Source organism: Drosophila subpulchrella, chromosome 3L, assembly GCF_014743375.2.
Source record: "Drosophila subpulchrella strain 33 F10 #4 breed RU33 chromosome 3L, RU_Dsub_v1.1 Primary Assembly, whole genome shotgun sequence".
Lineage (NCBI taxonomy): Eukaryota > Metazoa > Arthropoda > Insecta > Diptera > Drosophilidae > Drosophila > Drosophila subpulchrella.
This window is the reverse complement of record NC_050612.1, coordinates 12,751,269-12,775,274: the sequence shown is the minus strand read 5'-3', so window position 1 is coordinate 12,775,274 and position 24,006 is coordinate 12,751,269. Positions and strand designations below refer to the sequence as shown.

The window sequence follows — 24,006 nt, the reverse complement described above, 5'->3', positions numbered from 1 at the left end:
TCAGCCAGATGAGATGATTTTAATGATCCCTTGATGGATTACTAAGTGGACATGAATGGCTGCCAAGTGGTTCAGAGTTTAGGAGGCATCGAGTTGTAAATGGATTGAATGAGGAAGCAAAGGACATGAAATCGAATGGAATTTTAGGAAATATATTAACTATATTAACGATATCCCAGCATTTATTTGCCATCGGGACAGGGCGACTACCTTCTCTTATATTTCTTTCATTGTACCTTATGTTTATCGATTATCTAAAGATTATTTAGAAGTTGCTTAATTTGTTAGCCTTCCGCAGATTTTAGCTTAAGTTTATATCAAATTAATAAATTTAAGTAATTTTATAGTACATATACATAGGTGGTTTTAACAATCCGAAATGTGTTTCAATTAGACTTATATTTTATATGTTATTGAGAAAGTACGGTTAAAAGGAATATCATGCACATAGGTAAATAAATAAAGTCCCAAGTTTAAACCAGATTAAATTGTTGTACAAGTATGTATATATAAGTTTTAAACCTTTCTTTAAATTTAAACCATAGGACAATGCCAAAGTAAACAGAGATCCAAGCAGCTGGCACAAAGACAAGAAAGTAAAAAACTCCAGAGCTCAGAACCTGAATGAAAACCATTCCACGATATACAGTACATATAATGCAATGTCCAGACAGGAAAAGGGTTCTAAGATCGAGGGAATGGGGCAAACGGTTCGCTAACAAGAAACGTGCCAAAGTGTATTTTCTTTGACCACGTACAAAAATGGAACCCGACTCACTCCCGATTTTCCCAAAACCCAAACTCAAGCCGAAAATGTTTTCCCAAAAACTAACTCAAAATTAGTGCGATGTCTGCAATGACGACTGATTGCTGTTGTTTCTTTCTACCCTACCCCTCAAAAGTTTCTATCTGGTTCTTATTTTATTTTCATTATACGATATTTATCTACTCATCCACGTGCATTTAACTAACATTTATGGGTGGTGCTGATGGTGGGGTCTTCGGAACATGACCTGGCAACGGTCCATTCTCGTTTGCTCTGCCTCTGTATGATTTGTGTTATTCCAGAATAGTTTATTTTATATAACAACACAAACATGGAGAGCGAGTGTTGGGGAAGAGAGGTGGCATTGTGGGGCTTTGAATAGTCTGGGAGTTTTTGCGTTGAAGGTGTGAGGACTCGGATTGGGTTTCGGTTTTTGGCCCGCATTGTGTTTGCTCTTAGCCTTTTGCCTGATTTCGTTTTGATTTTGGGGAAATGGTAACGTAAATATGCAATTAGAGTTAAAATTTGTTGCATCAGCTATTTTTAGAATGCATATATTATCATAAAAACATGAATGTATCTCATAAAAGTATCCGTGGATGTTTAAAAAGTTAAAATAAAACTCAACCAAAAGCAACTTTTGTATCTAAGCTAAAAACTTCACTTATACACTGTTGAAAAAATTAATTAACAAAAAGCTTTATGTATGTTTAAAAAGGGAAACATTTAAATTTTTTGCATACCTTTTTTTTGGAAGAGATACTTTCAAACTGCGCAATCTAATACACTCTAATAAACTATCTTATGCTAAAAAAAATGTATTACTATATTAGTATGAGAGATAAAAATTTATTAAATTATTTATAATAACGTACTACAAATTTTAAAATCTCAAAGCAAACCTGAATTCAATAAATAAATCAGATCGTAGCAGTCATTATACAAAAACTCCAAAGCCCCCTTTTAAAAATGCTCAAAATTATATGGTTTATAGCCACATTGAGTACCACTGCCCATAGTTTTTATGACAAAATGCAGTGTGCGAATTGTTCACATATCAACTTGGACTGCGATATAATAACAACTGGATGGAGTTGTGAATTTGAGCTCGATGCCCAGAAGTTGGAATTTAATTTAAATTCGACAGAAATGCCAGCGTTTTTGCAGCGTTGCGTGCTGCCCGGAATAAGTTTTATAAGGCAGAGTAAGTAGAGTAAAATTTACTTGAAAAACAGGAACTAATTGTTTCACAATTTTTAGAGGCCATTATGGGGTATTGCTGCTTTTGGTCACCAGAAATGGGATGCCAAAAACTCAATAGATTGGATATAGATTTAGAAAGTAAAGAGCGATGTCATAGTTGCACCCGGACAGTTTGGTCATCGATTATGGAAAATAAAACGTGTCCATGTGGTAGCTGGTTTCTTGACACTGAAGACAGCGCTGTAAGCCTTAAGATTAAGGATTTTATGTTGATATCGGTATCATTATGTACGTTACAATTTCTTGTTGTCTAAATACACGTAATATTTAATTATTTTTATTAAATCATACGAAGTTTATGAAATATAAAACAAATAGTTACTATCCCCTTAACCCCTTTTATAAATATTTCTTTTAGTGTTTCAATTGGAAATAAAAATGATAAATCCTTTCTAAAATCATTGATGAATTTTCTGACATATTAGTCTAATCAGGCGTTAAATTTGCCAGCAAATATCAGAAATAGAAATCACCAATAAAAATAAATCGTCACATATGTTGCTGCAATTTAGCTGATGCGGTCAGCATATAAATCGGAAAGAGAGGGCTGCACATGAGGAGAAAGAGACGAGTAATCCCTTTTCTGGACCTGCGATTTCTCCCTATATGTCGTGTTAATTCAGCCGATAAGTGAACAATAATGCCAGAAAATTTCAACAGATTTCCAGAGCCTTAGTTAGCTAAGTAAACAAAACTTGCAAGGTTGCAAAAAAAAGGGATGGAAGAGGCAGGGTTGATTGAGTTGACTTTGACACTTGTGTTCTGTCTAAATATACACCAACATATATAAAAAAGGGAAACCAAATTTGAAAAGGTTTTCCAAACGATTTTAAAACAATAACCACAAAACAAAATTTAAAGCAAACCACCACCCTTCATCATTCAATCTGCTCATTAATCACAAACAACCAACCACACCCAACTGAATTGCAATTGATAATTGAGCAAATATTGATGAGCAAATAATTGGCATTAAATTGCGTTATCAATAAATAATTTTTACATTTCAGCAGCTACAAAGATACACAGATACGGATACTTCGCCGAGTTGTATCTACAAAGTGCCTGCCATTCGATTGGCTCATAATGTTGACAGAAATGTGGGCACAGAGAGTTCACTACTTATATGTGTGAATGCAAATTATTACTGCACTTTGGTATTTATTATTTGCATTTTTTACCACCCACCTACAGCTCTTGGTTTCCTCTGTTTTTTCTTCTTTTTTTTCTGCGCAATGTTTTAAACAAACTGGGAGGGTCAGCATTGCCTGACCCTAATGATTACTAAATGGTTGCCACACATTCTAAGGAGGTCAGTTAATAAGCTTGTTTATAGATTATTAATTACTAATTTCTTGACTACTTAACAAATATTTGGGGCTCGGTTGCAATACAAATCGTTTGAGCGAGCTCACTCATTTTAGCCTATTTTCAATATATGATTAGAAAATTATATTATAAAATAAACATTTTTCTTTTATCTAGGTAAAAATTGTTAATCATGTTTTATCAAAACTATTTGTATTAAACATTCAATTTCATAAATATTCATTATTATACATGATGACACTTATAAGCTTAGTTCTTCTATCAACAAAAAAATAAATCTTTAAATATTCACCATAAATCAACTAAAATACACAGACATAAAAAGGAGAACGAATTGAAATAAATATTTAATAATATGACAATAATAAAGCACATTTAATTTATTAACACAATAAGTTTAATTGATTTTCAGCATCGAGAAAATAACTTTTAAATGTATGCGAATCCAGGAAAGACCCCGCCTCCAAACTCCGCCCCCGAATACCGCTGATAAAGTTTATAATTGAGTTGTGTTTTTTTTCATTAAGTGCGCGAATTGATTTGCTTTTATTTTTTGCTGGCCAACGGAGCAAACTTATTAAAAACTGATAAACTCAATTCGCTTTTCCCTTCCTCGAATTTCTATATTATTTTTAATTGGTATATATAAAGTGTAAGAATTATGGGAGTCATTAATGAGATAACACGAGGCAAGATAATCCTTAGTTTGGGGTTTAGAAAGGAAATGGTTTTCTGAACGATTGCAAATTATTATTTTGATTAGACCAATGGGCTTAAACTTTTTTGTTTCCGTTCGAAAAGATTGGCGTTTTTAGTTTTAGGGCTTTTTGATAATAATTTTTGGTCATAATAAATCAAATTAATAGCCAAAGTTGAAAGAACGTTGACTACTTTGTGAGAAATTTGGGATACAAAAATAAATTGGCAAGGAACTAGCTGTATACTTTATGGACTTAGTAGTAAAATAAACAAAAAGATACAATTTTTAAGGTAGTCTCTTTGTATTATTTAATTTTTATTTATAAATTTAAACGTTTTAATAATATTTACCAGCAAAGAAGTGATTGAAGCTTGAGTTTATCTGAGGAATCACGCAATCTTAAAGCAATATGAACGCGAGGAGCGCGATATCTATATCGGTGTTTATATATAGCTTCTGTATCTGCATTTGACTGCCTCATTAGCCACAGCGCAAACAAATTTCCAAGCCGTTGCAGTCCCAAAACACAAGCCAAAACCGAAACCAGAACCAAAACCCAAACCCAAGCTCAACCAAGTCGAACTGGGTGAGGTGAGTGGAATGTGTGGTTCTGTTTGCACACAGTTGAGATACATTTAGCTGCCGTTGCGACATCGGAGTTTTTTAACCTCTGCTGGTAGTACTTCCTGATATATATATATATATCTATATGTATATATGCCCATATAGTGAAGCGCCAGACGATTGGAAGCGAAAGGTAAACGTGCACTTCTTTCCGATAAGAAGGACGCACGAAAATCGCATTTTGATTTGTACTCCGTATTTGATCAGATACTCGCGTTGAGATACAGATACACGGCAGTCCTATTTGCCTGGCAGTTTGTAATTGTTTGCATAAGTGCATTCAATTGCCAGATAATGATGGCTCCTCTGCCTTTCGCCTATATGTACGGCTATATCCTGCTGTATTGATATCAAAATTTATAAAATATTTTTCTCCATTTTCGGCCTATTTGCTTTACCTTTTCTTGGTCTTGTTTGCTGCCACATAATTTACTATCTCCGCTTATCATTTCATATTTTATTTGTTCCCTTTCCTCGGTAAATTTCTTTAGGGCTTGAAAGACCCTTCAGACTTCAGTTTTAATTTCTGCGCTGACGTCTATTATGATGGATTAATTTTCAATTATGAAAGAGTGAAGAAAATAAAAGGAGTCGCTTATCTCAGCTGCCTTCAATTTCGGTCTTTCTTATCTGCTCGCTCATATATCGCTAATAATCAATTTCCAATTAATTCAAAATCCCTTATCAGGCGTCGCGGCCTCCCCTCCCCCGGCTCCCCTAATATTTATGAAGATGGAAAAATTATAAAAATTTGTTTAAAGCCGCTTAAATGGTCGTCACATCACTCGAAAAGTTAAGAATTTTGAGTTTGGAAGAGGTGTCGTAATCTAATCGCTGGCGGGGCAGCGATTTAATTTATATAATCAACTTGTTTTCATAATTAAAAAATATTAAATTTGTTTATTGAACACACACACACAATCGGGCTGATAGCGACCGTTGGCCCATTTGATTGGATTGGCCGCCTCCTTAGCGCTTATCTTGGCCTAATTGAAATTGCATTGAAATTGATTGATTTGCCCATAAACGTTTGACAGAATATCAAAGTTTCTTTCTTTCACATTGTTCTATAGCGTTTTTCACTCTTCCCTAATCGTTTTATTTGGTCTGGTTGATTTGTGGTAATCAAAAAAAAAACAATCCGGTCAGATGACAGCTCAAGGGGCAAAGGTTTTCTTCTTGGGGGTTGTAAATCATCTATACCAAACCCGCCTGCCAATTGAAAATTTTATTCAAATGTGTCAGGAGGGTTCGGCTAATCTGAAGAGGTATGATTGGAGCAATAGAATGCAAAACTTGAGACAATCTGGTTCAACTTTTGGATTTAACTGGAACTCTTGAAGCGAATAGTTATATGGAAAAGTTGGAAACTGTTAATGTTATCTATTTGTGACTACTTCTTAATAATTAATTAATAATGTGTTATTAATCTAAAAACAAAAAATTCGTATATTTAAAAGATATGTGGGATGGGCTGGGACTTTTGAGCCGATGGTTAATAATATCAGTACTTTCTCCTATCGTTCTTAGTTGCATTTTCTATAGACTAGTTTAAATAGTTTGGGTATTATTAATTTCAAATCTTTTTATTTTTCTGATTAGGACAAAGTGTCAGTTAGCCCTAACCAAAGGTTAAGAAATATTTTCCCCTCTATATCAGTATTTTCAAAAATCATAAAATTTAGTTATCCCTTGAATTCAGAAATTCCCCATCAATCCCCAATCACTCCACTCATCCCAAAATGTCACGTAACCTCTATTGCCCTACGACTTTCCCACGTTCTTAATTAGCCACTTGGCCAAAGACAAATGGCAAATAATAATAAAATGAAAACTAAGCAAATATCAAAAGTTTTTCGAAAACATTTAGCAAAGTCAATAAATCGCTGGCGATTTGGGCTAGAGGGGATGAGTCCGGGGTGGAAACTCAAAAGGAGGCGCCTCGGGGACGTATTAATCTCCATTAAAAGGGAATTTCAATGAATTTATGATGGCGCCATCTAGCTTTCAGATGTCTGCCACACCCCTCCCATCACTCCCGACTACCTTACTTACGCATTGCGTATTTAACATTCGCCAAAAACGAAATAATTCGAAAGCAAACAAAAATGCCAAAAAAAAAAGAGACGATTGTATACCTTGGATACCTCTCCCTGAATCTCAGGGGTCTCCCCACAAACCATCAGCGTCTTCGTCGGCGAGCCGGGTAAACATTTTAAGCTGCCAGCCCGAAAAACGCTAATGGGTAAACACAGATGCGGTTAAAGAGACGCCGGAGATTTGAACTTTGCGGAGGAGTCTTGAAGGCGTGAGTTCAGCAAGTTTCCAGGGCGATTTAAAACGCGGACAATCCTCCAAAGGATTTTAAAGGCTTAAAAAAGGATAGTAAAATCAAAAAAAAGTTTTAGATATGATTTCCACATTTATAAACTTAAACACTTCCAAAAGCCCAACGTAATCATACCACCCAGAAAGGAAATCGATAATCGATTAAGCATACCTTTCTGTCACCAAACTAATCAACTTAATTGATTTACAGAGGTAACATAAAAACATGGGTCGCACGCATTTCGAGTGCGTTTTAAACCGCGGATAACCTGACCCGTTCGGAGTTACGGAAATTGCCTCTTGAACCTGGTCAAATCTCTCGATTAGCCCAGTAATCAACTGTATTTCCAGATTAATCAAAAGTTGCTGGGTGCGAAGACGAAGCCTGAAGACGAGGTAGTGGCATTTTTGATTTATCAAATTTTCGAATCCAACCTCCTTTTTATGGTCGCCTTATCAAGATGTATTAAGCTCTAATCATAGACGTTGATTTACCAGGCCGAAAGCAGACCCTGTTAGCAGCGAACCTTATAAATAAGCCATTACCAAGCCCATCGTATATTAGTAATAACAATTGCCATTTATCAACAATTTTGAAATCGCCCTCTCTTGCTATTTGTTTGATTTGTGCACCCCGATAAGTCGGAATGGTGGAGCTATAGGTAGTGTGTGTTAGTTTGAGGAGAGGCCTATGACAAATCTCCAGGCCCCAAAACTTGAGTGGGCAATTGCTTCCGTATCTCAGGGAAACTCACATTTTGTCATCGATTCGGCCATTGCGAAATTTCTGGTTAACTCTTTTTGATACAATTTTAATGAAAATGATATAATTTTTAGTTCCTTATAGACATGGTGTCACCTTTCAAATTGATTGTGGCCTCTTGATGATTATGATTGTGATACATTCGGAATTACTAACCCCTTTGACGTAGGTTAACTTCTTACGATTCGGACAACTCATGTTATATGGAACCCATAGATACAATTACCTAGAAATTTACCTATTAAATTGATAATAAAATCATGAGTGTAATTATGAATTGTCTGGTTAAAAAAAACTTGCATGAGTGTGCCAAGAAAACTTGAGAGGTTTAACTTGCAATTGAGTTATAAAATGTTACTTCCTCAATCAACTCATAAAAATAAGTTTTGATTAAAATATAGAAAATACATATATATTTAATTAGTTTTTTTATTTTAAGTTTTGACACCTGACATTCTATAAAAAATAGTACCATTCGTAATTATGAACATTAAATTTGAAATGTGTGTACATATATGTAGAAATAAAAACAGATAGTTATAGATTAAAAATCCCAATTGGTACAGGAAATTGATATTTTATAAGTTTTAAGTAACTTAAAGTATGAAATTAATAAACACAATCACTTCTTTCGAAAGTTCTCCACAAAGTATGGATACCCTCTTTTAGGGGAATTCAAAACAAAATGGATTCCAACAATATCGATGGGGAAAAGGGGAAATGGCCAAGAGGAAGCGGCTCTTTTGGAGTTGTTCAAAGCGTTTTCCCTTCACCTCCAACACCTCGAAAACCTCCATTACCACTCACCTCAGCGCTGCCCAGGTGAACATAACTCACCACTTGATTTATGCAAATAAGCCACGTTTAATTATGACCATTAGCCACTGTTGAGCGGCTACCGTTTTGAGTCAATAGAGTCCAGGTCCAGGGGGCGGAAAAGGGGTGGCAAGAAGCTTCGCCCGGGGCTTTTAGTCGGTTTGCGTTTCAATTTCGCTTTGTTGTGCCCCAGGTGCAAAAGGGGGAGAGCGGGGCGTGATGATATGGTATAGGTGGTCTGAGACAATGATGCCTGCCTTTAATGAGTTTTATATTGACCCAAGCTATTGACCGAGTTATAGCATGGGGCGGCTGAAATCTGTGACTAATATCAAAGGGAATTTGCGGTATAAAGTCGTTTTAAATAGATTCTGACTAAAGAATGATGGATTTATGATGGAAAGATTAAAGTTAGTCAAAGAACATTTGAGTTGGTATGGTATAGTATAACTTGATTTAATTAAAACCTCTACATTAAAAATGTAAGCTATGATAATAGCAATAATCAATCTCTTAGATTTAAAAATATGAATCTCTAGTCTTAAAGAGTATTCGCATGTAAAAAGCTTTCCTTCACATGCGCTCGGCCCAGATTGTGTAAGAAATCGGTGGTCTTAATTTACAACTAATTGTCATATGACCAACTAGTTATGGCAATCAGGCGGACTTAGTTATATGGCCAGCGGGTCCGATACCATATAAAACTCTATATATTAAATCAGTGGGATTTTCATGACAGTCTGACCATGGCGATAGAGTCAACTGTGTGTGCCGTCTAATTGCATGCTAACTGTACTTAAATATCTTTATAATTGACGCCACAGTGGGTGTCGTAAACAGCACGTACCGCCCTGGTCCGCGTAATACTAGTAGGTCTATTTGAGAAGGCCTTACGACTGGAGACACCGAACCCCCAATCAGACCCGCACCCGGCCCCACATCCGAACCACCCGCAATAAAAGGTATTTATGTTATTTGTCAAGTTTATCGCAACAGTTTGAGAAGGGTGGGCGGCCAGGAATCGCTGGGGCCTAATTAAACCATGAGCTTTATCGTCTTGTAAAGATCGAAATTATTGCCACCGTTCCTGCGACTATGCTTTTTTTACGACCCTCATTTTCCAACACCAGTAGCGCCCATATAATCGTCCATATATATCATAAAATGTTGTTCTTATATATATACTGGGAATATATGGAAGTCTAATGGATTGCTTGTTAGGGTTTCTGACTTTTGATTTGTTGATTTTGATAACTGCATTTTGTTGGGGTCCCTTTAAAATTTATTGTGATTTTATTGGACTTCACAAGCCACTTTGAAGAAATTGAAATGGAGGTCTACACTCTTTTTTATAAGAACACTTTTGGGCATATGTATGTTCTATATAATATATATAAATATATATTAACCACATTTTACTATCAATTAAAAGAAATCCAGTAAGTTATTCTAACTAAAATTTAAAACTGCCTTTTTAAATAGTAAAAACTTTTATTTTGTATTGGAAATACTTATTTCCTGAATAAATTATGTATTCTTCTGTTCCACCCAAAATGTAAGACCCATTCCACCGATATCTTGAAGCGTTGAAGCCGAGCCGCCTAAAGTGATTGTGATTGCATTGCAATGCGCAAGGCAAACAAAGCCAAACAAAAATCGAGTAAATCAAAACACAGGGGCATATTCGAAAAGCACAAGCCTGGCAAACACAAACATCCGATGGGACGGGCAGAGGATCCGTCTATCTCCGCCAGCCAACTCCAACTCCATCTCCATCAAACAGAAGCCAAATGAGCTTGTCTTATGGCTGTGGAGATATGGCTGCCGGAAACGGACGGTTTCTTCAATCGAACGGCCTGGATGGCCAAGTGGGGAGTCCGCTTGAGCTGCAACTGTAGGGCTGGAGGGCTGATCAAAAGGTCCGCTCGAGCGGATCTCTGTGGGTCAAGCAAACGCTCCGGCTTAATCCAAAGTGGCTACTGAGTTGCCTCCCGTCCAACAGGTGGATCCCACCTCGGCCGGAGTGCATTCTGCATTCTGGGCAAACACTTCTGGGCTACCGATCTCCAAATAGCCCAGTGTCCCAATGTCCCAATGTCCAATCCATAGTGGCCATCGGTTCCATCAATCTTTCGCGGCGGGCTGCTGTCAATCTCCTGCGGCAAATAAACTCGAGTGCCTCACATGCAAATAACCAATATTTGCTCTCGGATTATTAAGTGAGCCAGCAGCATCCCATTCCGCTGTCCATTTCCAGTTCCCATCGCCATCGGTGGTTCTTCTGTTCCTCCTGCTGCCTTCAGGTGGCTTGTTAACTGTTTGCTCGGGCTGTTTAATCGCTTTAATGGTTAGGCAATTAAGAGTTCTTCGGAAAACCTTTCTAAATGACAACTACTCCCGCTCTTCTCGTTGGAAATTTTAATAAATTCTTTTGATATGCTCCGAAAAAAATTTTAATTCAATTCCTATACTAAGAACATTTCTTATATTAACGAAAAATAAATTGTCTCAAAAGGAAACTTGATATTTCCAAAACTAAACTATTTAAAATTTGCTACTTTCCGAATTGGCAGTAGTGATTAATTTTCGATTCTTCCCATAATACAGTTGTATTGTACGGACAGCGCCATTACCACACCACACACCACTTTAGAAAGTATTTAAATTGGTCATTTAAAAAATAAGCTACATTTTAAGCTTCAATACATGTATTATGAAAATTTATACCAAGTTTTAAAGTCAGTCACTGAGAAAATCTATGAATCCGAATTGTATGAACAGTCCCTGGGACTAACTTAAATCGCTAACTTAAATTAGAACATTTAGATCCTGCTAAATATGTTTGCACAATTAGTAGGAACATTTCTTCGGATCAGATCGCCACCAACTAATCGTGGAAGCAACAGCAGTTCGAAGTAAACTTGCATTTAACGATCTTTGTTTAATCTTTACCGAAAGTTTTTAACAATGTTTTTAAATATACGTTTTTAGGATCTTAATATAAACAATTACAAAAAGTCAATACTTCTTAAAATGCAGTAAATAGTTTCAAATTGCCAGTAATTGTATCACTAGTATTATTAGAAACAGAAAAAATAAAATTTATAAAACATTCGTGGATATTTGGGGATCGTAACAGATTTAAAATGGTTTCTGGCCTGATGAGTTCTAGAGATTTGACTTAACAATTGCATTTAACTGAAATTGAAACACACACAAGTCACCAAATAATTGAAATTAATAAACAACACCAACTGGTTCCTTTGCTTCATTGTGTTCTACATTATTCCCTTGGTTTATTTCATGCGAATCATTTCATGGAAATGTGTACGATCCATTGACTTTTACAATAAATACAAAATCGTATGGTTACTTTATGAAAACATTTTGCGCCGCCGCCGCTGCCTGCGGACTGGATTTCGACCCCAAGAGGATAATATCCATTCGCAGACGATTCGCAACGTGTACAGAGCAGACATTTATGAAATGTCGTTTGAAAGCAGGCTGAGGAGCAGCTACTCTGATCGCCACATTCGAATTTCAAAATTGACGGCTATTTGGCGCTTAAAAACTAAATTCAATTGCGGGTGTTGATGGCACACACACACGCACACACCTGTCCGGGCAAAGCAACAACAATTGTGGCTGATTTACATATGTATATGAATGTTTGTTGTTGTTTGTGGGCAGAAGTGTCGCCGTGGCCAAAAAGTTTGTTTGTGCTTCTGTGGGTTTTACTCCTTGGAGGCCATGTGCCCCACCAAATTGCTGGTGATCTTCTCGATTTTCTTCAGATCCGGCATATTCTCCGCTTTGTACTGCACACACTGTGGGTTTAGAAAATCCATTATTAAAAATGTGTTTTTTGATGATAAGGTAAAGCCGACCAAACCTTTACGTTGTCTGTCATTTTAAGCAGTATGTGGCCCTTGGAGTGCACGTATTTCATCGTGTATCGACAGTTCTGGGGATTCGCCATGTACATATTTTCGGCAGCAATCTCGAAATCCTCCCAGTTCTTCACAAAAACCATTTTTTAATTCGAATAAATGGAAATCCAGGCGAAATTAATAAAAAAACAACAACAGCAACTGGACGGCGTGACGTTGAAGCAATGTGACCGTGCGTGGGAAAAATACCAACTCACTTTTCGATAACGATAGGCTGATATCAGAGAGTCCACTGTGAATGGATCACAATTTGGCTTATTTAATTTTTAATTTTAGTTTTTAATTCGTTTGCTTAATATACTATATACAATAAATTAATATACTTTTGTATAAATTATAAAATTTTTTAAATACAAACAACTTAGATAACATTAGGAAAAGTATGTTATCCTTCAAAGAATGTAACCAATCCTTTAAGGGTTTGTGCGAAAATAAATTAAACAAATTTGTATATCCTACAACCATTCTCCCTTTTAAGAATATAGCATAAATATTGAAAAACAGAAAAAGTTAATAATTTTAAAACAGTAAGTGAGTGTGACCTTATAAGTAAACAATAAAAAATACCACATTTTCTCTGTTACACGACTGGTATTTCTGCCCACACACAGTCACACTACACCCACACATCAGTCGCTGCGCTGCAAAGTGTTCCAATATTTATTGCTAAAATGCTGTGAAAATCCATATAATTGTTAAAATTTATGCTCAATCGTACGCACCGGATGGCCGCGGAGGCGTGCGCAGTGGAATTCGTGTGCAACTTGGCCGAAAATGCAGCGAGTAACAGACGCGAAAAACGATGAAATCTAGTCAACCGAATTTTGTGAATGGGTGGAAAAGAGACGGAAGAGGGGCGCAAACGAAAAACGCAAATAAAAAGTGACACGCAGAAACAGCTAAAGTGCAATTTATTTAAATATATGTACTAGAGATCTGGTCGAAATATAAATACGAGTGACACAAAACAAATCATCGAAAAGTCAAGTGTGTGTGTTTGTGTCGGAGTCTCTCTCTCTCTATCTCTCTCTCTCCCCCTATACTTTGTTGTTGTTGCATTGGTGGGGTTGAAAAGCCATTGCCTGCATAACGGTTAACGCGTGACGTACGACCCAAGCAGCAGTCAAGTGCACCGCCCCCCGCACCACCCCACCCTTCACCCACAAACCTCCCCAAAAGATTGAAACCCCCTTTATAAAGAGATAGAGAGATCTTTGGATCCCACATAAACCCCATTCATCATGATGGACAACGATGATGCCCTGCTCAACAATGGAGGACCACAGTCTGGGGCAGAAACGGTCTACGGAACCGAGGACAACAACATGGTCATGTCGGAGAAGGTGATTATCAATCCACAAAAGCCCTCATTCATGGGTATTTCACTCTGCTTATACAGAAAAACATAACTAGATCACCTGGAACGGGATAGTATAAGATCAGTTTTTATATCACCTTTTTTAAGTCACTCATCTACATAAGGTTTTAGCTAGACTGATATGCATTTGGAAGAAGTTTAATTACCATAACTCCAGTAAAAGTTTCATTAATAAGGTACATAAACTAAAAAAAAAACATTTTATAAAACATAATCTTATGGAAAATAAGTTTAAACTTTTACTCTCACTTGGGACTGGAAGTTTATAGGACCAGTTTCTAACAAATTTAGTATCTCAAACAAAAGATCTATAATTTGTTATGAAGGTTTTTAGTGACCTGATTTATACATATAAATTGAGTGGTTTTTAGCTAATTCAAGGTCCTGGTCTATAAATTGTTTATCGTACTACATATTTCCATTTCAAATTCTAAGGAAATACCTATTCAGTTTTAGTATACATTTAGTAAGAAAAATGAGAGAATTGACTAATTTGTACTACTCACTGATTCATACGGGCGTTTCTGATTCTCCCTTAAATATGATAACGCACAATGTGTAGGTTTAATCTGTTCTTGGGCCTCTGCTCCTTAATATCAACATTCAGCCCTACTCGTATAAGGAACACAAACACAAACACGAGATAATGAGGCTATAAAAGTGTCCCAAGCGGAAATACAATCGCAGAAAAACATGGTTTCTTTGCTCATCGCTTTTTCTATCTCTTTCTTCATATACGCTTAATTATGTAAAAACGCATCCAACAATTGTTTATTATGCATCAGCTGACGTCGCTGGTCATTGACATTCAAACTGGCGAAATATAGCAACCAGAAATTGCGTAGAGCAAGAGAGTTAGAGAGAACAAAATGGGGTAAAAAGCCGGGGACCAGAAATCAATAAAGTCAGTCAGTCGGCCCTCAAATTTTATGACCTCCTCACGCAATCTTTTGCAGAGAAAGAAAACTTTATGAACACTAAATGGAGTTCTTTTGTAGATACAATGAAATGAAATGACTATAAATCATCTTAAAGTTAATAAAGATATGGGTTAGTTGGCTTGGTTTTTAATCTAAAAAAAGAAATTTAATATAAGTTCGTTTTGCAATCTGTATAGATTCCATTGTAGGCCAATATAATTTTATTTTCTTGACAGTGTAGCCTCTTTATATATGTACTCCCCCACCTCTGCAGTCAAGTTTATTTTTATTTTTCACCCCAATTCCCTGATTGATTTTGCACTTTATCAGCTTCGCCAGCTTTAATCGGGCTATGCAAATTAAATAAGAGGGGTCACCCCGTCACATTTTACACTCATATAAGTGCTATTTCCTTCCCCTTCCCAAATGAGCTCATCAGGTTCCCCAATTCTTGGTTCTTGGCGCACATGTGTCGCTGATAAGCTACCTGTTAATTGAGTAATGAGTTCGCAGCGATTTCAAGCGGGAAGCACTCCGCTGAAAACTGGTATGTTGGCCCCACAAGCGCAGAAACTATTTGTGAAACAAGTCTGGCCAAAAAATGTTTGAAAACCAAGCTAGTTGGCCTTATAAGTGTGCCCAACCTTGGGCGGATGACGGGTTTTTCAAGAGAAGGTAGTTGGAGTGCAATGAAAATGTTAGTAAGCCCTATCTAAAAACTAAGACTTTCAGCAAAACCCCATAAAATAATATAGAAATAGCCATATGCTTCCTAAAAAATATTACATAGAAAAGTTTAACAACTTTTAAAATGATTTAAGTACTTGGTAATATTTATAATGAGGAAAACCATGGTATACATTGTTTTAATTTTAATTTTCATTTAACACATTTATCGTAAATAATTTGCACAGCACTCACCCATTCATCGAGCACTTATTTACCTTATGGGTTTTATTTCAAAATTTTGAGTTAATAAATTTTAAAAAATTTTGTTTTATGTGTCCTTTACACCTTGTTTTTGTTCTTTTCTTTCTATTTCAGAATGAACAGGTTGTCAGCATCGTGAGTTATCCAAATTTTTCGTTTGTGGTCTATTTAATTTCCTTCCTATACTCTTTTTGTTGTTATTCACATTCCGATACTTAAATGCACGATAATTAATTGTTTTAAGCGTTTTCTAACTACCATATTTCACGCCTTGCAATTGTTTGTTTTGTTTATTATTTTCTACTAACAACTTAAAGCCAGAAAGGTGTCAACCTTAACCTTTCTAGGTTTCATTATTTAGCGGGAATAATCATGTTTCCCACCTGTGTTTAATAACCAAATGCATGACAGGTGGCTTTTTATCATCTTTCAAGAGCTCTCCATTCATAAAAACCGCGGCCACAAACCGCAATTATGTTAACCGATTTAATTAAGCCATTAAATGGGTGGTTTCTACCTATCCTTACTTCTTAGTCTCTACGTTTGCGTAATTATGTTTAATGTTTTGTAAATGAAAACCTATATGGAGTTTATTTGCTAAGGTAACTTTTCAATACCCTAGCAAAGTAGCCTAGAATAGATTTACACTTTTTAATGTCTTTGCAAGGGTTTTAAAAAGGTTCTTCCTGTTTTCTACTAATCAATTGCACTTTATTGTCCCTTTGACTCGCCAAAATCAAAGCCAATCGACTGATGCACATCCATTTTGCAGGTCCAACAACTGGCGGGTAGCATTTATCAGGAGTTCGAGCGGATGATCAATCGCTATGACGAGGATGTGGTTAAGAACCTGATGCCGCTGCTGGTGAACGTGCTGGAGTGCCTGGATGCCTCGTATCGCATTAATCAGGAGCAGGACGTGGAGGTGGAGCTGCTGCGCGAGGACAACGAGCAGCTGGTGACACAATATGAGCGGGAAAAGAGCGCCCGCAAGCAGTCCGAACAGAAGGTGACTGAAATGGGCATATGGTAGAGGCATCAAAAAATATGATATGGTATTTCTATAGCTATTGGAGGCCGAGGACCTGGCCGAGCAGGAGAACAAGGAGCTGGCCACGCGTCTGGAGTCGGTGGAGAGCATTGTGCGGATGCTGGAGTTGAAGCACAAAAACAGTCTGGAGCATGCCAGCCGCTTGGAAGAGCGGGAAGCGGATCTCAAGAAGGTGGGCAGTTAGAGTATTGCGATTTTCCCTTTCTAAAACGTATCGTTTAAACCCTCCTTCAGGAGTACAACAAACTGCACGAGCGTTACACGGAGCTGTTCAAGAACCATGTTGACTACATGGAACGCACCAAGATGCTGATGGGCTCGACGCACTCTCAAATGAGCACCGCCTCCGATCGCATGGATGTAAGTCGGGCGAGGCTAAATCCCGTGGCTCGCAGCTCGGGACCCGTTTCCTATGGTTTCGCCTCGCTGGAGAACTCGGTGATGCTCGACACCGAGACCATTTGCAGTGTGGGTAGCCAGTCCGACGACTCTGGGCCGCCGTCGCTGCAAAATGAGCTGGACAATCTGAGCGGAACGGTGGAACGTGGAGCTGCCACCGATGCACTGCAGCAGCAGCACCAGGCCACCTCGCCCCAGAGCCCCGACAGCAGTCCCGTTGTGCCAAATGTGCCCACAAATGGTAGGTGCAGGGATTCCAAGGATCCCATCCCTCTGCTCACTACTCAACCGCTCACCGTACTAATGTTTCCTCTCTTCTTTTGATTTTTGTGTTAACTCAACTAAACAAAACAAAAAACACAACCGAAACTCCGAACAACCCAATCCAAATCCCCCATCCCAGTTGGTCGTTCGACCACCAAAAAGGAGCAGCGCTCGGATAACAATCTCTACCAAGAGTTGTCCTTCCAGGATAATGAGGAGAGCGAAGAGAATGAGATTGTCACAGGTGAGATGAGAGGAATATGATTTTTGGGCCCACTCTATAGCACCCTAAATGTTGCTAATCAAAAGTGTCTGAGTATGGGATTTTTAAAAAAGGATATATCTTAATACCTGATCTCTAAATTTAAAATCCTTGTATCTAGACACCTGAAACCGTACTGAAATAAGCTGTACTCAATGCCAATATCCTTTTTCTTCCTTCTTTTTTTGCCTTCCCGTGCACTAAATCCCGAAAAAACCAAAACTTCGCAATACATTTGTGGAACCCAACCCTTCAGGCAGCTGGGTTCATCCCGGAGAGTATGCGTCCTCAGGTAGGTACCACTCAACCACTCAAGACCATCAACCACAGCAGCAAGAGCAAAGTCAAGTACAAGAAACTCAGCCACAACCACCATATAATTACTACATATATGGATTCATCTATATAACCTGTAAATACATCAAATATCATGCGCGATTCGACTAAAAACAGTCTCACCACAATGAGATTTTAAGGATCTTCACTATTTGCGTATTGTGTGTGCATTTCCCTTGTGATAACTGTTGGATATTATTAGCTCGAAAGTGTACCAGTCTGCTAGAGAGCCTTAGAAAAATTTAGAAAAAACAAATAAAATTTTATAACAAGACCTCTAATAAAATTTCTCTTTCTTTTATGCCGAATTCTACTTGCCCAAATCCAAAACATTTTGTTTCCTCCCACAACAAACAAAAACCAAATTTCTCTTGCAATTACTAAAACACAATCCACAAAACAACAACAACTATATATGCATTGTATCCTTTGAAGCTAACGACAACTATTTTGGTAAGTCTAAAGTGCGCTACGAACACCCTCATTCCTATCGATAAAGTAACTCCTCAACTATTATAATTGCCCTTGTAGCATCGTAAGTTGCCAAATCGCCCAGCATCGCTATTAGATTATCCAAAAACTTATTCTTTACTTTAATTTGGTGTTTGGGCTGACCTAGAACTTTGATTCTGCCATATCATTTGGTTTTAGTTCTTCCATTATTTCTGTAGTTTGGTAGTTTTTAGTTTATTTTTGATATGGTTCTGGGATTTTCTTCCAATTTGGATGTTTTCAATTTGTGGAGGTTACCAACATTTATTTAGATTTATCTGATTTCATTTATTTAATTTAAAGCATCTATCAGTTAACAAAACGAAATCCATATATTCCACATAACATACACTTGAGTTTCACTTGCATTTTCCTAACGCTTTTACACTTGTTTTGTCGATGAAACCCCCAAGCAATTACCTATTACTTACAAAGCTCTCAATCATTTTTCAGGCATGGGCAAGGAGGTGGAAAATCTCATAATGGAAAACAATGAGCTGCTGGCCACCAAGTGAGTGTCCCAAATGATGTGTCCCCAAAGGGGAATAGAAAATCAATTATCCCAAATTCTTACTCTTTACAGAAATGCGCTCAATATTGTCAAGGACGATTTAATCGTGAAAGTGGATGAGCTTACTGGAGAGGTTGAAATCGTTCGCGAGGAGCTCAATGCCATGCAACAATCGAGGACCAAGTTGAGGCAGCGCATCAGCGAGCTGGAGGATGAGCTAAAAAAGGCCAAGGAGCAGGTCAAGCAGCAAAGTGAGTTATACCAATCTTATCAAGGGGTTTCCCAGAAATAAACCTGGTTGTTTCCCATCCCATTTTAGACACCGAGCAAGAGGAGAACGATGTGCCGCTGGCCCAGCGCAAGAGATTCACCCGCGTGGAGATGGCCATGGTGCTGATGGAGCGTAACCAGTACAAGGAGCGCTTGATGGAGCTGCAGGAGGCAGTGCGTCTCACAGAAATACTCCGAGCCTCACGCACCGTAGATAATTTGGACAGGAAGTCAAAACAGAGCATTTGGAAGTACTTTAGTAATCTTTTTACGTGAGTTTGCCAGCAATGTACTTTGCATAAATTATTGTTAATATTAATTTCTTATGAACAGCCCCTCCAACCGCCCAACGGAACGCGTTGCGGACGGTCTCGGAGGGGGGCCGATGTTTCGTCATACCGGCGGAGGAAGCCCTGCCCACAGCCACGGATCCCCCAGCCGAGGAGGTGGAGGTGGCGACAATCGCCTTGCCCTAACCAGCGGCCAGCCGCCAGTGCATCCGGCCAGCGCTGGTCTTGCCAACGCCCTCATCATGCCGAAAGACTACGGCGAGGAGGGCAGCTCCGAGAGGATCAGTGCGAGGAGGCGGGAACAGTACCGCCAGCTTCGCGCCCATGTCCAAAAGGAGGATGGCCGTCTGCACGCCTACGGTTGGAGTTTGCCGATTAACAAGGCCAGCCAGGAGGCGAATCCCAATCGTCATTCGGGTGGTGTACCCGTTCCCGTCTACTGTAATCCCCTGGCGGAGGCCTCGCCGCACATGAAGGTGTTCTGTGCGGCGGGCGTAAATCTCCACGGGGGCTTCACAAAGAATGGGCAATCACTGATACCTGCCAACTCACCATATGCTCCGAAATCTACACTCAAGATAGCTGAGATAACCAGTCCGACGGCTGATCAGAGCATGGAGGCGTTGGACAGACAGATGGCCAGGGTCAGCCTGGAGACGCTGGAGCCCGAGACGCAGCTCAGTTCGTTCGTGTGGATCTGCACAAGCACACATGCGGCCAGTACGGTCAGTGTTGTGGATGCCAATCAATCGGCCACAGTTCTGGATGCTTTCCCCATCTGCGCATCGCATTTGCTTTGCATTGCCTCCGTCCAAGGAGCGATGGAGAGTGACTATGCGCTCCTGGAGCAGTCAGAGGTGGTCAAGGCGGGCGAGATGTTGCAGCGACCAGGCGAGGGTGCGGAGTTACTTGGCAAAGTGGAGTTTGTCCGGGTCAAGCCCAAGTCGGAGGATGAGCAAAACAGCAATGCCAAGCAGCAGCAGCAGGAGGAGGAGGAGGCCAAGGAAGCCACGGAAAAGTCAAACGAGCAGCTTCCGGCGGTGAGTGCCGAAGAGCCACTTGGCAATGTGGAGGCCATTAAAATACGCCAGGCACTCCCTGGTGCACCACAGCGCCTCTCCACGGACGGCAACCAGACAAACAACAACAATAACTCGAGCAGCAATCTTTTGTTTGCCACCAAGTCGCTAAATCCCATACTGGAGACCAAGGATCGGGATGAACCGGCAATGAGCTCGGTGGGTCCCACGATGTGGTTGGGCGCCCAAGATGGCATGCTGTACGTGCACAGCAGCGTGGGAAGGTGGCACGAGTGCCTGCACCAGGTTCTTCTGCCGGACGCTGTGCTGGCGATTGTGCATGTCGAGGCGAGGGTCGTTGTGGCGCTGGCCAATGCCCAACTAGCAGTGTTCCGCCGCCAAACAGACGGCCAATGGGATCTGAATAGCTATCACCTGGTGACGCTCGGTGATCGCAACCATTCGATACGTTGCCTCTGTGTGGCCGGCGAACGCATTTGGGCGGCGCACCGCAACAAGATCTTTATAGTTGACCCCGTATCGCTCAACATTGTGCACTCGCTGGACGCGCATCCGCGCAAGGAGAGCCAGGTGCGCCAGATGGCGGCCACGGGAGCGGGTGTCTGGGTGTCCATCAGGTGGGTTCCTCTATCATTCACCAGAGCTCTTGTAACTTTATGATTACTATTTCCATTTTTAGACTGGACTCCACGCTGCGGCTGTACAACACGCACACGTTCGAGCACAAGCAGGACGTGGACATTGAGCCGTATGTTTCCAAGATGCTCGGCACCGGCAAGCTGGGCTTTAGCTTCGTCCGCATCACCGCGCTGATGGTGTCCTGCAACCGTCTGTGGATTGGCACCAGCAACGGCGTGATTATCTCGGTGCCACTGGCCGAAGTGCAACCGAAATCGTCATGTGAGCAATATATACTATCTGATCTTGATTAGAGCTTCTGAATGACATACATACCCTTGGCAGCCGATCCTCATGGTCAGATGCCGCTCTGTTGCATGGCCAACGCTCAACTCTCCTTCCACGGCCACCGGGATGCGGTCAAGTTCTTCGTTTCGGTGCCCATGCTGCAGCAGCCGAACATGAACGGCGGACTGACCTTCAGCAACAAGCGACCCGATATGCTGGTCATGTGCGGCGGCGAGGGCTACATCGATTTTCGCATAAGTAAGTGGACACCGGGTCCGCCGGATGAAACGGATCGGGCATCGAAGCTCTGAAGCTCCGTGTATAACCATTCCATATTCCATCCCATCTGCAGGACATGATAAGTTCGATGCTAGTGATAATGCAGCGCACTTGATAGTTTGGAAAGTCGATACGTAAGCTTTGATTTATTTTCATTTTGATTTTTCTTCGTTTTTTGCTTTTGCCCTTTTTTGATTTTCTTTATTTAGCTTAATGCTTAGTTTTGTTTATTTTGTTAACGTCCGTATTTTATTCGTTTTGTTTTACCCTCGATGCGATTTAATTGTGCGATTTCTGCCCCCCATCCGTAGAACGTTCAATCTGTAGCAGGATGGGATCCCAAAAGTGGATTGCAGCATTTCCTCAGCCGTGACCTGAACTGAACTAGACCGCTAAGCAGGTTTACGCAAGTCCTATTATTATTTAATTAATGTTTTCCTTTATTGTTCCAATCGGCACCAGTTTTCCCACCTCAAACCGTGCGTTTCCAATCGGTCCTTCGAATTTGAAACTCACTTATTGACTAAGCACTCAATACTGTCTTTCCGCACAAAATCCACTAAAGAAAAAAGTTGAATCCATTGGTGTTCTGTTCCATGTCCCTTGTCCTAAACACTTTCCGTAATCACTATATTAAGGTTTCAGGGTTCGACATTTGTATAAAACTGAAAAAATATATGTTTAAGCGACTTTTTTATTTTTGTAAATCTATATTGCTTTAAAACAGACTTAAAGGTACTTAAGTTTTAATTTTACTGATCATATAAGCTAACTTTATTATGTACAGTTCACTAAAACGCTTACTAAAACCTACAACTAAGGACTTCCCAACTGTGTTGTGCCCTGTAGAATCTCTGCAAATGGTCGGAACCTACTGATACCCTGTAGTTTTGCTCTGTAGCACTAATCCATCATTCAAATACCATTTTTTATGTACAGCCCTTTCAAACTGTGAAAACTAATGCAAATTAATGGACTCTTTACAGACGATAACGACATGGAGAACAGTATTCAACTGGAACCAAATCAAACGATCGAAAATCGAGGCGATAAGAGTTACTTGATTGTGTGGCATGTTAGTCAACGTTAAAACCGATTCTTTGGTTTAAGTGCAAATGAATATTTATAAAAGTTATATGAATACATATATAATCTTATAATACGATGTGTAACTCCACAACTGCAGGCTAGCGAAAAGATTACCTTAAATTTTAGTATTTATCTAACCTACCTTAAAAACTACCACGATGACAAACTGGGTTCTATAAAATAATTTAGTTAAACAATTTTCAAATTTGAGCCGCGAGGCTTCCTCTATTGTTTCTTATTGCTTCGATTAAACCAAAAATAAGACCTGCAAAGTTATTTGTCAGTGATAGCCAGCTAAATATTTCGAGATATATATATATAATAAAGTGTAATAAGATTTAAATTTGTAAATTTTATGCGCTCTGCTGGCAGCAAGTTATGTATTTTGCATAGACACAAAAAACACCACATTTACATTTAAATATAAATATAAATATATCTAAACATGATATAGGAAAGTGCGCCTTTTCAAGGGAATTTCTGCGTGATTCTTTGTCCAAATATGTAGTAGAATCTTAATTTCATGTATCTATATTTTTATTTTATTGTAAAGCGCGATATTGAGCAATTTATGTTTAGTTATTTTGTTAAATAATTTTAAACTTTAGTTGAAAAATTTTAAACCTTAACTTTCATTGTTATTCATTTCTTTGTAAGCCTATGTTTAAAAATAAAACAAAACTGACCAAAATTCATGATATGCATTGGTATATCGCTGCGATTTTCAAAAGGACTTTTGAGGGCGCCAGAAGAGTGATAATTGTTTTGCAGAAAGGTATCATACAAAAAGTTGCATAAGTTATGCAAACGTATTAGCTTTGGCTTGACTTGTGAGAGTACATTATGGTAACAAAAAAATAAAAAATATATAAACCAAAAAGTATCAGCAAATAATTACTGTAAATAAAGACCGAAACATTCATAAAATAGCATACCATTTGAAGTTTTTTGTAGTATCCCATTTGAGAGATTCAACTAAGAAATGGCCCAACATTGATCTTGTTTGATGTTTAAACGCAAAATTTAGCATTGCGTCATTACCTTGAGATG

General features: G+C 38.9%; 3 protein-coding genes across 11 annotated transcripts; 2 read left to right on the top strand and 1 right to left on the bottom strand.

Moving 5' to 3' along the window:
- The first annotated feature begins 1,699 nt into the window (after nt 1-1,699).
- Nucleotides 1,700-2,283, top strand: LOC119555303. The gene is made up of 2 exons (XM_037866620.1): nt 1,700-1,970; nt 2,027-2,283. Exons 1-2 carry the CDS (start codon nt 1,736-1,738, stop codon nt 2,281-2,283), a joined length of 492 nt encoding a protein of 163 aa, XP_037722548.1. The 5' UTR covers nt 1,700-1,735.
- Nucleotides 2,284-11,847: 9,564 nt separating this feature from the next.
- On the bottom strand, nt 11,848-12,711 carry LOC119553267 (signal recognition particle 9 kDa protein). The gene is made up of 2 exons (XM_037863558.1): nt 12,482-12,711; nt 11,848-12,416 (listed from the first exon to the last, which is right to left on the bottom strand). Exons 1-2 carry the CDS (start codon nt 12,620-12,622, stop codon nt 12,324-12,326), a joined length of 234 nt encoding a protein of 77 aa, XP_037719486.1. The 5' UTR covers nt 12,623-12,711; the 3' UTR covers nt 11,848-12,323.
- Nucleotides 12,712-13,150: 439 nt separating this feature from the next.
- Nucleotides 13,151-23,647, top strand: LOC119552890 (JNK-interacting protein 3). Of its 9 annotated transcripts, XR_005219737.1 has the most exons (17): nt 13,151-13,882; nt 15,882-15,902; nt 16,540-16,776; nt 16,835-16,990; nt 17,053-17,458; nt 17,621-17,725; nt 18,000-18,035; nt 18,515-18,532; nt 19,025-19,082; nt 19,155-19,333; nt 19,402-19,624; nt 19,686-21,299; nt 21,362-21,582; nt 21,646-21,846; nt 21,941-22,001; nt 22,179-22,267; nt 22,854-23,647. XR_005219737.1 is itself a non-coding variant. In XM_037862801.1 (16 exons), exons 1-16 carry the CDS (start codon nt 13,781-13,783, stop codon nt 22,858-22,860), a joined length of 3,645 nt encoding a protein of 1,214 aa, XP_037718729.1. In that variant the 5' UTR covers nt 13,151-13,780; the 3' UTR covers nt 22,861-23,647. The 9 variants fall into 9 exon arrangements, 6 of the variants coding, with proteins under 6 accessions (XP_037718729.1, XP_037718726.1, XP_037718725.1 ...); XR_005219738.1 differs by lacking the exon at nt 15,882-15,902; XM_037862801.1 differs by lacking the exon at nt 22,179-22,267.
- The last annotated feature ends 359 nt before the right edge of the window (nt 23,648-24,006 follow it).

Excerpts from the sequence above, each read along its gene's own strand:
- LOC119552890 (XM_037862797.1), top strand. The coding sequence starts at position 13,781 with ATGATGGACAACGATGATGCCCTGCTCAACAATGGAGGACCACAGTCT. Across the intron at positions 17,726-17,999 it reads AGAGAATGAGATTGTCACAG|GCAGCTGGGTTCATCCCGGA; the intron begins GTGAGATGAGAG and ends CCAACCCTTCAG. Across the intron at positions 19,334-19,401 it reads GGAGCAGGTCAAGCAGCAAA|ACACCGAGCAAGAGGAGAAC; the intron begins GTGAGTTATACC and ends ATCCCATTTTAG.
- LOC119553267 (XM_037863558.1), bottom strand. The coding sequence starts at position 12,622 with ATGGTTTTTGTGAAGAACTGGGAGGATTTCGAGATTGCTGCCGAAAAT. Across the intron at positions 12,417-12,481 it reads AAATGACAGACAACGTAAAG|TGTGTGCAGTACAAAGCGGA; the intron begins GTTTGGTCGGCT and ends CTAAACCCACAG.
- LOC119555303 (XM_037866620.1), top strand. The coding sequence starts at position 1,736 with ATGCTCAAAATTATATGGTTTATAGCCACATTGAGTACCACTGCCCAT. Across the intron at positions 1,971-2,026 it reads AATAAGTTTTATAAGGCAGA|AGGCCATTATGGGGTATTGC; the intron begins GTAAGTAGAGTA and ends CACAATTTTTAG.